At 39.1% G+C, this 14,520-nt stretch overlaps 1 protein-coding gene across 2 annotated transcripts in view; it reads right to left on the bottom strand.

Annotated features, from left to right (window-relative positions):
- NRP1 (neuropilin 1) overlaps positions 1 to 14,520 on the bottom strand; it is a 112,948-nt gene that overhangs the window by 64,688 nt on the left and 33,740 nt on the right. For both annotated transcript variants that reach the window (XM_048076533.2, XM_048076534.2), the window contains exon 4: positions 1,500 to 1,681. In XM_048076533.2, coding sequence (XP_047932490.1) covers positions 1,500 to 1,681 — 182 coding nt within the window. The remainder of the gene's footprint in view (positions 1 to 1,499; positions 1,682 to 14,520) is intronic.

Raw genomic sequence — 14,520 nt, 5'->3', positions numbered from 1 at the left:
AGAAATGTAAATGACCACACAAGGAAATAAGCACAACATTCCTGTCAGAGTTCTGACTTGCCACTACACTATTAGAAAATAAATAAAAGCTTTTCTTCTTGAAAACACTCAGTTACTAAAACAGATTGTTTCACAGGTCATTCTTTCACTTGTTCTCACATTTCAGCCTTGGTCTTTATGAAAGATGGTACTGTATATATATAAGCACTGAGAAACTTCAGGACACAATTTCAAGAGTTTAGCCTCCTAAAGACACCAAAATAAATAGAGATATTTTTCAGGAAAGCTTGGTGTCATTTTGATGCTGAGCTCTTTCAAAAAATTTGACCCTAAAGGTCACCAAAAGAATTTCTGGGAGCCCAGAGTGGATTTACAGACAAGGAAGATGGTGAACAAGAGGTCTGTGGCCCCAATTAGCACTGTGCAGAGCAGCACTAGTGTGCAACTGAAGAGAGACCCCACTACTGAGATTCTCCTCATTAACAATATGGTTACCGCCAAGTGCGTGTGCTGAACACAACTGAAAATCCAGCTCTGATTTAGGTACGTAAAAGGGACTTGAACTGGTTCTTAAAACATAGCAATGTCTGGGAGTGGTTTGCATCGGAAATTTGGATTTTTGATCTGCTTTTGTAAATATGACTCAAATCATTGATGTTGAAGTCAGTATTTAATTTTGGTTGGTTGGTTGGTTGGTTGGCTGGTTTTGCCTTGTCTTAAGCTTCTTGTCTTTTTGTATACTATCTGGTTGTGGTCCTATATTCTTCAGGAATGGGATATATGAATTATTTATCTCCATCCAACTATAGGGAAAGCATATGACAAAAAAATTAGCATATGACAAAAAAATTATCTCGTGGTCTTTTTAGCTATTGATTCAGAGAATTATCACAGAAAGACTGTCTATAGGTCTGGTTAACCCTGGATTGTTTCTCTGGGCTTTTTTTGCACCCTATACCGCTATCTGTGCTCCCTGCACAAGCATTCAGTAGGACAAATTTCTGAACTGTGTGACCTTCCCCACTCCCTTACCTCCCTTACCTCCAAAAACACGATTTGTGAAAGGAACAGCAACATCATCTGCTGCCCATGTGTACTCTGGTCCTTTCTGAGCTCACAGCTGTCTATTGGGAATGCAGAGCAAAGCACTAACCAGAATAAGACAGGGACTCAGAAGGTGCTGTTAAGGCAATAAAATGGTAAATCATACAGCAATTATTATCACAAAAAAAGAAGAAAGCTAATGGTTTTAAGAAGATCCAAACAAACAGCTGATGAAGACTATCAGATTACACCCAGAGGAGTCAATCCTCAAATGCAGCTGACCCATTGGATTCATAACGATTTACACCCATTGAATACATGCCCCACATTGAAATGACAAGGGCAATACGATTTTATCTTTCAAGCATTTTCCCATATTCCTGCCATTCCTAAAAATTGTGATGAAAGCAAAAATCACAAAGTGATCAGCTATATAACAATAAATTGTTTCTCACCTCTTTTGAAAACTTCGTAACGGATAGAAAATCCTGCTCCATGTGTTTCATAGTCGGAAACAAATTTAATGAAAAGATATGGTCCTGAAGACACTAAAGGAGGGGGAGCAATTTTTCCACAGTACTTTCCCCATAAGCGTCCTTCAGCATTATCTCCATCAATCACTTCAACATAATCATACCTGGTAGATAAATGGAAGGAAGAAACTTTTAACTTCCAGGAAAGAAGGAGACCTAATTAATTTAGAAACCATAACACAACATAGATAATCAAGAAAAATGCTAGCTTGCTTGGAAAATGCATTATGCTGAAAGATGTAAGCAAAATGAAATAATTAAAATGGACTACATTATGTCTGTAGACATCATCTGGCAACATGGAACTATTAGGAAGAATGGTGTCCATTATGCTTGCAGACAATGTCAGCTAAAGTAACCAATTAACAAGAAAAAAAAAAGGAAATCTCATGAGCACAATTCTGTATTATTAAATTGTGTTTCTTTGTCTGTGTAGTGTTGTTATCAATACATAATGCATAGCATTCTTTTCAAACTGTGAAGTTCCGTTATGAATTCAAAAATGTCTTTTTGGCTGGAGCTCTTTATGAACAATACTTTGATTTCCATATGCTGTCCTCCAAACATATGTCCACAGAATAATAAATAAATCCATAAACATTAGTTTTTCTTCAAAACTCCACCATGTTGCAGCTCAGTGATAGAAAAATCTGTTATTCTCCCCGTTATTTGGACAACTAATTTTGAATCTCAAAATCCACACATCAATCAACACTTCAGTTTTCTCAGACAAAACTTGTTTCATTACAAATCACCTTTGCTTAGGTATTTGAATCAAGAAGAGCACGCTACAATATTCATGCTTGTTCAGCATATGATTACTGAACAGGCTGGGCTAAATCCTTCTCTGTTACTTGCTAGATTCTCAAGGACTTCATAAGAAAAAGCAATAATATGCAATAGTGATAGGCCTGGGAGCACCAGTCATGTTAGGGTTCCTCAGCTGGGTGACCAGAAATGCCAATACGTGAGGCTGGGTCTCACAAATTGGATTTCAGTGGGGTGGGGAGAGCCCGGCAGCTTGGTGCACTGAGCCAGCGCGGAGAATACAAATGAGCATCATGGTCACGGAGAGGCATGAGCTGCAGGTGCGGAGACAAGTCGGGTTTTAAGTTTTACTAGCAGATGATTTCACTCAACCCTAGGCGGGAAGGAGGGGCAGACACAGTCTGAAGAATTGGTTTAATCTTTTCCTAAAATGCGGTGGCATTTGGAGGCTGGGTTCTGGTCTGGTCTCTGTTGGATTGTAGTGAAAGGCTTTTCTCTGCCTGTAATTCTTTGTATCTCAGGCATGCTGCCGTTTTACTTAACAGGTTGCTGTTAGCCAGACAATCTCATTTACTTTTCATTAGCCTACTACAACTGACATTAAAATGTAGCCATTAATTTGTTTAGACCTTTATTCTACTATTAGGTTCACTGAAATGTTCTGAACATATTAATATACACGGAAGAGCTAAAAATGACAGTAAAATAAAGCGTGTCTGACATTTTTAAAGAGATCAAAGGAAAAAGAATGTCTTTGTGATGACCAATGTCATTTTTAACAACCCTGTTCCAAACCGTCCAGGGCACATTACTTATGTTTACATGAAGTCCCGTGAGACAACTGCAAAGATGATATCACTAGTTAAAGTGGCCGGCTTAAGGCTCCTTAAATTAAAAATGACATTACCTCATCAGTTAAAACTGTGTGCCAGCTTTGGTGTATATCAAGTAGAAAATAAAGCTGACACTGATGGAACTGTAAGCATTAACATATGTGAAATATTGTGTTAACTGCATTTCCCCCTATGTATTTGATTTTTCTAGTAGCAATTGCTCAGCTAGTTAGCTTCACTGTCCCATTTCAAATTGGTGGAAATACAAAGAGGAAATGTTCATTTATGAGAGAATTTTACAAACTCTTTGAGTAACCTGCATTTTTTTAATGAAACCTCTGTTCTTGCTACAATTTCATTATGATGGATAGGAGGATCTGAAAGTTGTGAAAGGAGTTTTTAGAAGACCTCAGAAAGAGTGGGGTTTTTTTTTGTTTGTTTGTTTTTCCATTAGAAATATACTTAAGAATACCAGCTCTAAGTTCCCTGGAATACCTACTGGATGCACTCAGGGCTGTAGGCTGCTGGTTTTCAGACCCTAAGGAATAATAAGTGCTAAGACTTTTTAACTAGACAACCTTTCTCCATATCCTTAACTGCTTATTAAGGAGAAAGAGTAACCACTCAAAACCACAGCATTCCAAACACTGTGATGCAGAGAATTTTATTCCAGCTCAAGAGCAGATGCTTAAAGTTATTTGCGTTTTGCATCCTCTGACATTAGTGGGGTTCAGATATGTCAGTCCCTTTCTGATTTTGAGTGACATTATTTGCTCTTCTCTGACAGCATTACTTCATCAGTTACCTAGGTGCCATTCAGTGCTCAAGCCTCAAAAGCACCTGATTTTTCAAATTAATATTGAGAACTCTACTGCTGAATTGTTACATATTACGAACAATTTTATCTATAAATGTTAATCCAATTTTTCATAGCTTTACTATTTGTATAAAGAAAGAAAGAAAAAGGTTTGAATTCAGCATCTTTCTTCTGCTGCACCTTAAGAATAAACAATCTTCTACAGTCTTACTAAAGCTTTCATATACCACTAAAAAATCATCGATGAGTAAGTACCAGCTTTGCTATTATATGAAATAATATTAGGCAAAATACATTCAAATTAAATTCTATTGCTCTCCCAGGTTTCCTCCTCTATAGCAATAGCCTGCCCACACCTTTCCATTGTCCCTTATAGTGACAGAACTGTAATTTACAGTGCTCTTTCTGGCTGCTATGCAGTTGTAAATGAAACAATTTGGTTACAAAAAGGCTGTCTTCTAATGGATTTTGCAAGTTATAGGTCATGCAGGCCTGCAGAGATTGGAGGATTTTTTTTTTCTATTGCTCTGAAAAATTACTGACAGACAGAAAAGTTTAGATGTGAGACAATAGGTATGAAGTAAGATTTGAAAAAGGGAAGCACTAGGGATCGTCCCTACAACCTTCATGTTTTAGGGATCATGGCTTTCACCTGGCAACCAACAATGGGTTTGAATTCTCCCACACTGGCAGCAACATCTGAAATCTGGGCTGCAGTAACTGAGTATTTTTGTTACAGGGAAATTAACTTTGGATTTTACTAGTTTATCCTTGGAAACCGAAGTCCTACTGTCATTTTTGCACTTTTCAATATCCTACGAGACCGTAGTGTATCACAAACAACTGTTCTTGTAAATAGGGGAAAGTACAGTCACAACTCGAAAGTGGAGTTTCTGCCAAGGAAGCTCAGAAAGCAGCTTGCATCTCCCTCTGGACTTGGTAGCAGTTCTTCTCCATAAGTATGTCAGGAGAAGATGCTGTGCCAGGGATGCAGTTGGCACATTGGCTTCCCTGTGAGGAGCCTGAACGTGTCACCTCCGCAGCGCCCAGACAGCCTTGGCACACAGCCCAGAGTACTGAGTTTGCAAATTCGGATTTCCCACTTGGCAATTCTTCGCTCAGTTACTGCTGCCAATGGTGTGGCAAATATTTCTTGTAATGTTATAGTCCTTTAGGGTTTATGGCATGGAGATGTAAATATAAACACGGTGCTAACCATTGCTCTGAGTTTCAGGTGAAAGACTAGCACATGAGTTCATGTGTGAAAATAGGAAAGGTGTGCCCACGCCAGTGGCTTGTCAGCGGCTTTACTCATGAAGCCGCTATGCCAGCATGCAAAAAGCACTCCCTTTTGCTTGCCTGGGTCTCTCCGGATATCCCACTCGTGTTCACTTTCAGTTAGCATTGTAATAAAACTCGCGGTTTTGTTTGGGGTGGTCTCTTGAGGGAAGCCTGCTGAAGCTCAGGGTAGGGATCTTGTGCTGCCCCACTCCTCCCAGCCAGTGCTTGGGCATGCTCTCACTAGGCGGTCCTAATTTTATGGTTCAGCAACACAATGGCTGGGAAATATTCCCATTGGAGTGATGAGGGAATCTAGAATTCCTCTGCAAATTCTTAAAGGAATTGCAAAAAGCATGCTCTTTTTTTTTTTTTTTTTTTTTTCCTTTTGAAAGTGTAAGTTATAGGTTCAAGGAAAAGGCCAACCCATACCTATAAAAATGAGCAATGGGCAATGAAAAAAACATAAACAGCTGCAGAATACAGATTTTGGTGGATTTTTCATTTCCAGTTTCTAGTAGGTGATAACAGTGCTCACGTCTGTTTTCAGTTGTGAACATGCTGGCGACCACTGAAATGCACCACAGCACAACGTGAAGGGAAGTGAGAGTGCTGGAAAGCCCTGCCAGTGCTGCAGCCAGCCGCCCTGCCAAGCTACATGCTTCTGCACATTTTCCTATTATTAGGGCAGCAAAAGCTTATGCCTTTTGCCTTAAAAAAATCCTTGCTAAGACCTACGTAGAACTCAGCTGAAATGTAAATTTATGTTATGAAGCAATCAGTGAAGTGTATACAACTATAATTTACATCTGAATATGCCGTATTTTTCTGCAGCCTACAATGACATTCACCTATAGGGCAGTTATGAATATTTTGGTTATTCACCTGTTAGAATGAGAAGATGTTCCACCTCTCTGTTTCTTTTCTTTCTCTGATTCCCCTTTCACCAAGTTGTTAAATCTCTCCCTAATTCAAATTATCCATGCTGGACAGACTATCCTTGGTTATGAGAATTTGTTTCCCAGAATATATCTTTCTTTTGCCTTTATTCTATAATAAACTTTTTTATTCCTCACGATTCTCCATCCTAGCTGAACAGAAGGCAATGGAAGAGGAAAGTTAAATAACAAGTTTCAAGTGGTTCTGCTCTGTGGATTTGTGCCCCATTAGTGACTGAAGGTTAGCGGTGTGGGATTTACTGCAGTGCTTGTGGCACAAGGCAATCTGTATCCCAGAGCTAAGAGCTTAAGAACGGCAGGCTCTCAAGGGATACCAACCTTAATCCCAGTTTATTAGCGACAAGAAAAAGAAGCACATGCTGTTAAAAATAAAAAAATTAGGCACAGCCCCAAAGAGGCTGTTTTTCTGCCAGGAACCTCAGCGTCTGTCAGGTTGTTCTACGTAAGAGCTTTCGCACAGCCCGACTGCTCTCCAGGGCTCCTGTCCCCAACCCTGGTGAGGTGACACCTCTGAGGGGGTGCTGAAGAGGCAGCCTTTGCTGATGGCTTGGACTCTCGGTGGCAGTGTCCACCCAGAGGGGAGGTAACTCCCACTGCAAGAAGACTTCCCAACAGAAGTCTTCCTCCATCCTGCCAAGTCAGCTGTTGATGTGGACATGTCTTTGGCAGAATGAGTGAAATGACCATTCTGTTTTTCTTGCTTTCTTTCTTAAATCTATTTGAAACCCCAGGAGATCATTTCTCAGAGTGGGAACACACACACAGTTGAATTAGCACCAGCCAGGGCACGCACACTCTGTGCAAACAGGGGAGGTGGGAGCGAGCTCCCATGGCAGGAATCTTTTCAGCTGGTTCTGGCTTTGCAGGATTCACAGTGTGGATGGCGCACCCTGAGGGAAACAGTGTATCATCTGAATCACACAGTTCTCTGAAGTGCTGGATATTTAAATTAGCAATTTGTAATCAGTTAATGATTTGTAATTTACTGAAATCCTTGTCAATCTGGGAGGCTTTTGTTTCAGTTTGTCTTCTCTAAGCTGCTGTTTTCATGGTCTTCATCCAGGGCCAAAACTCACTGAAGTTACTCATGCTGAGCTCCTGTCAACCTAAGAGATTTCTGGGAATAAGGCCATTGGGATTTGGCCACTGTTCAGTAATTTACTAATGCCATTAACTGACAGTGGGTCCCCATTAAGAATGAACTAGTGAGGTTCTATTTTAGTGCAAGACAATGCTGTAGAGAAAAAGAGAAAAGATGTAACAAAGACATCAATGAAGATCTACAGTTACCCACTGTAACAGTTTGATTACAACTAATGCTAGCAACGGTTTTGTTATTACGCTGGTTTCTGGAATCATCTAATGCTTTGGGATTTGACCTTTTATGTTAAAATCAAGCTTTTAATTCTCTGCAGAGCCGGGGAATCTGATATACAACATACCTTAACCAATAAAAGTTGAAAACCCAGAAGTAATAAAAATAATCACTACTATTTTAAAATCTGATTATCCTTCATCTTATCACAAGCTTCTGGTTGTTTGGCTCATGTGTTTTGAATACCTGGGACTGGCAGAACCAAAGATCTGAACTAAATAAGCAAGATTATATCTGTACTTTTATCTATACTGCTCCACTGAGAACAGCAGAGAGATCTTCAGCTGCTGCAAATGAGATTAGCCCCTTTATGTCCATGGATCTAAGCCAGTTTACACTGATATATGGTTAAAGAGGGTGGAAGTGGTGACAGAATATTTTTCCTTATATTTATTTAGTTCTATTCTATTTACACCAAATAAAACCTGGAAAATTCTTCAACAGAAATGTGAACACCAGGATTCAGTCCAGGAATGAATGTAACAATGTCACACAGAATCGGAGGCTGTGGACCAGGTTTTACCATTTCAGTTTTGCAGAGTCCTAGGGGAAGTAAGAGCAAAATTCATCTGCTAAGGTCTTCAGCATGTCTATCTGCAAAAATCATTTTACCAATGAAAAGATCTGATCTTGGAAGTTAGGGCAAACTCCACTGATTTCATTGCTTGTCACACACTGTAATAAATTATAATATAATGATCCTAGTATATAAAAATGAAAACGTCTTCTGGGAAGAAACATTCAATTTTAAACCTCTTCAGTGAGGAACTTCAGTTCATAACTTTCTGGCATAGGAAAATGCTGTATTTTCACAGAAGAAGGTTTCTGTCTGTCAAATAAGACAAATTTACAAATCCATGACTTCCACTTTAAGTGGGGAAAAAGAAACACTTAGGAGTTGAAAGGCTTCAGAGACGATGGAGCTTTCTAGTGTCAAACTGGTGAAGTTTAGTATTTATAGGAAATTCACATGCCTCTAATTACTCTAAACTCAGTTCCCAAGTAAAATATGCCATCTGGAAGATATTAGAGTCATTTACAACTTGTTCACCTCCCTATTTCACTGCAAAATCTTACCTCTTGCCAACTTCCCAGTGTTCTTCACAAAATAAAATACAGGCTAATTTTTACTGGTTCTTTCATAGCTACTTTATCTATGTTGAGCCAGCTAAGGACTTAAGAAACTGGAACAAAGTCCATTTCTTTTTTTAAGTAATTGCTTTTATCACTGGCTATATTTTAGTTTTGTGCTCCTTTGTATGCACATTTCAGGTATGAGGGTTATGCTGTGGTTTGGTTATGTATAAAGCCACTAAGTCAACATGGTTAGATTTGGAAAAATATTATAGGTGATAAGAGAGAGAAAAAAGGAGGCACAATCAATCATCTTGCATAAGACTTGGCTTATGAAAGCCCCAAAAATAATTTCCCCAAACTCAATTACAGAGATGTGTTTTTGTTTTTATGACCTCCCAAGAGACGCCCATCCATCAGAACACTTCTCGTTAGTTGAGCAACTTCACCCAAGTATGCCAATCTGTTTATACGTGGAGCTTTGCAACATTCCTCTGAGGTAAAGTTGTCATTCTCATTTTACATATGTGGAGACAGAAGAGAGAGATGGAGTGCCAACAGTCTTCTAGAAATTTTGCAAACAGCAAGGAACAAAGCCTAGATAGCCAGATATCGTGTTTTAAGTAACGTCAGTCTAGCTCCTTCTGAAATAATGGAAAGATTCCTAGCAGCTTCTGTGGGTGTCAAATAAAGCTTCTTAACAGAGGCTCAAAACTTGGAAGTTTTCTTAAACCATACAACTAGAAGAAGGGGCTGAAAAGTCTCACATAATTAAAAATCAAATACATTAGTGTGATTTCTGTAGGAGAGCTAGACTAAATTACTTACAGAGACTCGTGCTTATATACACACGCACTGTTGCAGGGAGCCAAACTTTATCTGTATGCCTCTGTATCCATTAAACATTGTTTTCATGTGCCTAACTAGTTTAATGGTTTGTGGTTGGATTAGCGCTGTTAGCATGTACTGCTGAATTCACTAAAAAGCCTGGTTAATTGCTAAGTTATTGAAGCTTCAGGTTTGGTTCCTCAAATGCCTAAAGAACAGAGAAAGGGCTGAATCAAACCAAAATCAGGCTCTTCTGTGATTATTTTTTCTTTCTGTGAAAGTAGAAAAGGAATGCTTTAAAGGGATGGCAACCTTATAGTACTCCATTTGGGAGTTTTGAACTGCTGATTAATTTGTAATTATCCTGTTGGGATCTATGTGGTATATTAATCACAACCTAAGGAACTTGACTTTCAAAAGTATTAGGTAGATGTTAGCTTTTCACAGAAACTGTGAAAGTTCAGAACATAAAATAAGTTTCACGCTTTTGAAACTCTCAAATATTTTTCCCTTGTGGGCTGTCTACAACCTCTCTGAGCAACACCCGTAATTAATGAAAGTAAAAGAGGCTAAAGGAGAAAGGAAATTGCAGACATACATATCAGCATTAGGACACAAGTTACGGCAATTTTCTTCCATGGCAACCATGTCCTGAAGCTCTGTAAATGCAGTAAAATGATGGGTATTTATTCATTTATTTTCAGTTAGGAACTGTATTAAGAGAGCATTAAGGATGCAGTGTTAGGCACTCAGAACTCAATATTTCTCAATGTTTTTCTCTTTGTTCTCTTTTCTGCATCACTTTCCCTTTGGGCAGGCCATTGGCCAAAATGAAAAATCCACTGTTGGATTAGTGTCTTCATATACACAGTTGGTATTGATATAAATGATTTCTCTTGGTCCTGCTTGCCTGGAAGTGTGACACATGTAAATGAATGCATTGATTTTTGCTGAAACTGCATCTAAAACCTGTATATAGACACACAACTACAGTGTACGGCATACTTACAAAGAAGTAGAGTTATTGGAGAACATACAGCTTCATTGCTGACTTTTTTGACCTGTCAGCATTTAATTAGAACTCTTTTCTGTTTGTTTGTTTTTGGTGGTGAACATGGACTCGTAAGTTATTGTCAAAGAAAAAAGAACGTATTTGAATTCAGTAAAGAAGATCAAAATTTTCAAAGCTTTTCTAGCTTGAAAATTAATTCCTAGGGTGTGTGAAATGTGGGGAATTACTAGCTAAATATTGTCATAATACTGAGAAGACCTTTGGCAGTTTGTTGTAACACTTAGAGATGAAAACCCTCTCTCCTTACTTCTCTCATATAATACAAACATGGAAAGACAAAGTGTCTGACCATAGAATCTAGAAGCACTCTCTGGCACGGGAGGCACACAAAGCTGAATAAGAAGCATTTGTAGTTCAGAGATCAACCCACTTACAATGTCTGCGTGCTTCCTGGCGGGCTGTTATCTCAGCACAAAATCATCTGGTTGTGTACATTGCCACTTTAACAAACAGCCCTTAAGCAGCATGAGTAATACGTGTAGCTGGCAACTTTAAAGAAGCCATGGCTTTGGGAAATCTAAACGATATTTTGCAAGAAGAGCGCAAAGAACATTTACTCATGGCGGCTGCTTTCAAATTTCATCCTCCTGGTCTCAGTAACTGGTCTGAAGAGCTGCCTGAAAAAGTCCCACGGTTCTTCTGTTTTGCAATGGCAACATGTGAATGCATGTATGCGTGCTTCCCTCTGCATGAGTTTTTATATTCCTTGAACTACAAAAGACCTGAAACATTTTAGCTCTCTCTTTCCAAAGTTCATTATCGTGCAGAGGAGCAGCCTGGGAAACTTTCAGCACAGGCATTTCAAAACAACTAAAGCAAATGACAACAGAGAAGCAGAATGGAAACTTCTGCAAATTAAACTATATAATATATATATATATAATATATATAATGGCTACCAATTATATTCTACTGATATGTTGTCCAGCTTCAGTACAGACATTATGAACAGAACTAGTATTGATAACTGAGTGTGTTTCCTTATAGGTATAGTTGGTTTTTGCACACATGGGTTTGTCAATCCAGCATGTTAGTTCAAACCTCCCCATAAGGTTCTGGTCTTGAAGTCTACATTAAGAAATTCAATAACATCCTCAGCATCATTTTCTTATAAAGTACATGGATACTTAATGTTTACTGCAAAAAAATCAGTATTTCTCTTAAGCTCAGTTTAGTACAATTCTAGTACATTTGTTTTTTTGTTAAGAGAGCTCGGTTAAACTGCACCAATTTGGAACGTCAGTATATAAAATTTTGTCCCATTGAGCAATTTTGTTACCATTTTAATGTGTGTATCATTGAACTAAAAAGTTTATATAACTTCAAAGAATATATTTATATTATGGTGAAATATATCATAGATGTTTAAAGCTGCTAAGCCTGAAGTTAGTTCATTTGTATCCTGTATCACAGTGAATGTCACAGTTTTTATGAGTTTTGTGACCTTATGATTTATATGGGTCTTGAGAAATAACTATGTGTTTAGAATGGAGGAAAACAGTGGCCAATAAACATTCCCAGTAGCCTACAAACAGGAACAGCTTGTTAGCTGAGGTCAGCCGTATGACCCAGCGCCTAGTGAAACTGCATTGTTACGGCTGGAGCATGGGGCAAATCAGCCATGCAAAAGAAACCCACCCCAGTGATCCACCTCTCATAAAAATGTCTTCCTTAGAAAGAGAGGCATGTGATAATGACTTTCAGGAAGGAAAATGTGCACAGCAGATCAGCGTCATCCCTGGTGCAAATTTACAGGGTTTAGTTGAGTTGCATCAGAGGTGCATTGACCTACACTGTTTTGAAACTGAGTTGAAAACCTGCCAGAATTCACAAGTGTCTGCTAAGGATTTTTGCATAGTTTTCTTCTAGTACTAAATACTTACTTGAGAAAGTAAGCAGGGTAATGAACGTACACACAACCCAAACACATACACAGCTCGTGGGCTCCAATAATTGGGACCATACTGCATAAATGCGCCAGCTCAAATCCCCAGCGGGAGCTGCACATATGTCAAGGAAGTATTCATTAGATGGGATGGAGTTTGTCTTTCCAGTTCCTTTTCTTCCCTCAACAGTGCAACTTTTTGAGATACAGTCTTTTAAATTTTCTGAGCATTTGGACCTAAACGTAATACGTATATTATAATATTTATTATCTATATAATATATAGATATACACACACTACACACAAAGCCTAAGTCAGAACTAATGCACTCACACAGGAATTGCTGTTTTTCAGGTCTACAGTAATGTTTTCCTGTAACCACTCTCTCTCATCCTTGTCCTGTCTGTTTCTACAGCTGTGATCCAGACAACAACATAGTCTTTTGGAAATGGCTGTTACTGGGCCCAAGCAAGCATGGGGTAATGGTGTAGGCTTGCCTTCTGTGTTTCATAGGTCAGGCTTCTGTCCTTGCTTTCTGCTCCGGGAGATGGACAGTGTGACATGGAGCTATAATAATGCATTATCTCAAATATCAAGGGAGCCTGCAGTAACACAGTGAATTACGAACATAGATGGTATTGCAACTTCATTCCCCTTCTAACCCATAAGAGAGTGGTGCTCTAAGTCTTCATTAATCAATTACAATAAACAAGCCTTGAAAGGCAATAAACCATTATGAGGCTGATGAAAACACCTATTCTGCAATTAAATGGATAAAATCCTGATTCGATAGCTTTTGTTTCATTTACACTTCCAGTCAGGTATCTATTAATGCATTTATTTTTGTTTGTCTATTTGGTAGTGATAAGCATACAAGAGCAATCTCTGTAAGGCTCTGTGGTATTAAGCATTGATTCCTTCCTCTCCTTCACTCACGGCAAGCAGCACACTAACCCAGACAGACAAGCCGTGAAATACATTTGGGCCAGATCCTCTCGTACGTGCAGAGAATCTGAGCAAGATAAGCCAGGTCTTCCTTTGCAGCTTAATAATGCAAAAGACAGGTTTTCACACACTGGGGAGAACAAGGTTTGTTTGCCTTATGCATTCTTAAAGGTATAAATTGTCCAAAACAGTAGTAGGAAGTCTGGGAAGGAAATGAGATAATGCCCCATCCCTTTCCTTGCACCGAGTCCCCTGAGCTGGCTCACGGAGATGTCTGGCTTGCACAGAAGGAGCTCGGGACTCCTTTTGGCAGCAAAGTCTCTGCCCGCCCCTCGAGCCTAGGTGTCAGTGTACAGCCCCCTTTAAAATTTTACAACATAACATAACCTCATTTTGTTATGTTGTAAACATTTCCAAGATACAGGATCCTGTTTTTTATTAGGGGGTGAAATGGTAATAATCCCCCCCTCTTTCCTGAAACAGGCAGAAAACCCCTTTAACAAATTAAATGTACGCGTTCTTCATTAGCTTTAACCTGAGCTGGGTCTCACGGGCACTGTAAAGCCGGTCCTCCTTTCTCTCTCTGAACAAAGGGATGTTAAGAGACTAGCAGAATATTACTGAGGCAAAACTCTGCCCGACTCACAGTAACAACACATGTTGAGGCAAACAGATTCCTGAAACAGCTCCAAAGAATTGGATTTTCACGTCCTTGGCATATAATATCCCATATTTCATCTTTTTCTCTTTTACGACACATTTCTCCTAAAACAGACACCACGAAGTGTCCTCCCCCCTCCTTGCATGATTGCCACATGTCCGGTTTAGGAAGCACACCAGGCAGACGACTTTGAGAAATATTTCAAACCTTTGGCCCTTCCCCTGTGAAAATTCCGCATGGCAATTCACCAAAATTAGAGCTAGCAGTGGGATAACAGAGGAATTCATGAAGGATTGTCTCTTTTTCTCATAGGAATAAGGATCATGGAAGAGCCTCGTGTGCCAACAACAAAAGGATATATGAGCTGGAAAGAATCTGAGTAAGGTTTCTGTGCAGAATTATGCTCTGGGAAAATCACAGTATTTCTCATTAATGCTGCTGCTCAGA

This window comes from Anser cygnoides, chromosome 2 (assembly GCF_040182565.1).
Source record: "Anser cygnoides isolate HZ-2024a breed goose chromosome 2, Taihu_goose_T2T_genome, whole genome shotgun sequence".
Taxonomy (NCBI): Eukaryota; Metazoa; Chordata; class Aves; order Anseriformes; family Anatidae; genus Anser; species Anser cygnoides.
Note: the sequence above shows the minus strand (reverse complement) of the source record. Positions and strands in the feature narration are given on the sequence as shown.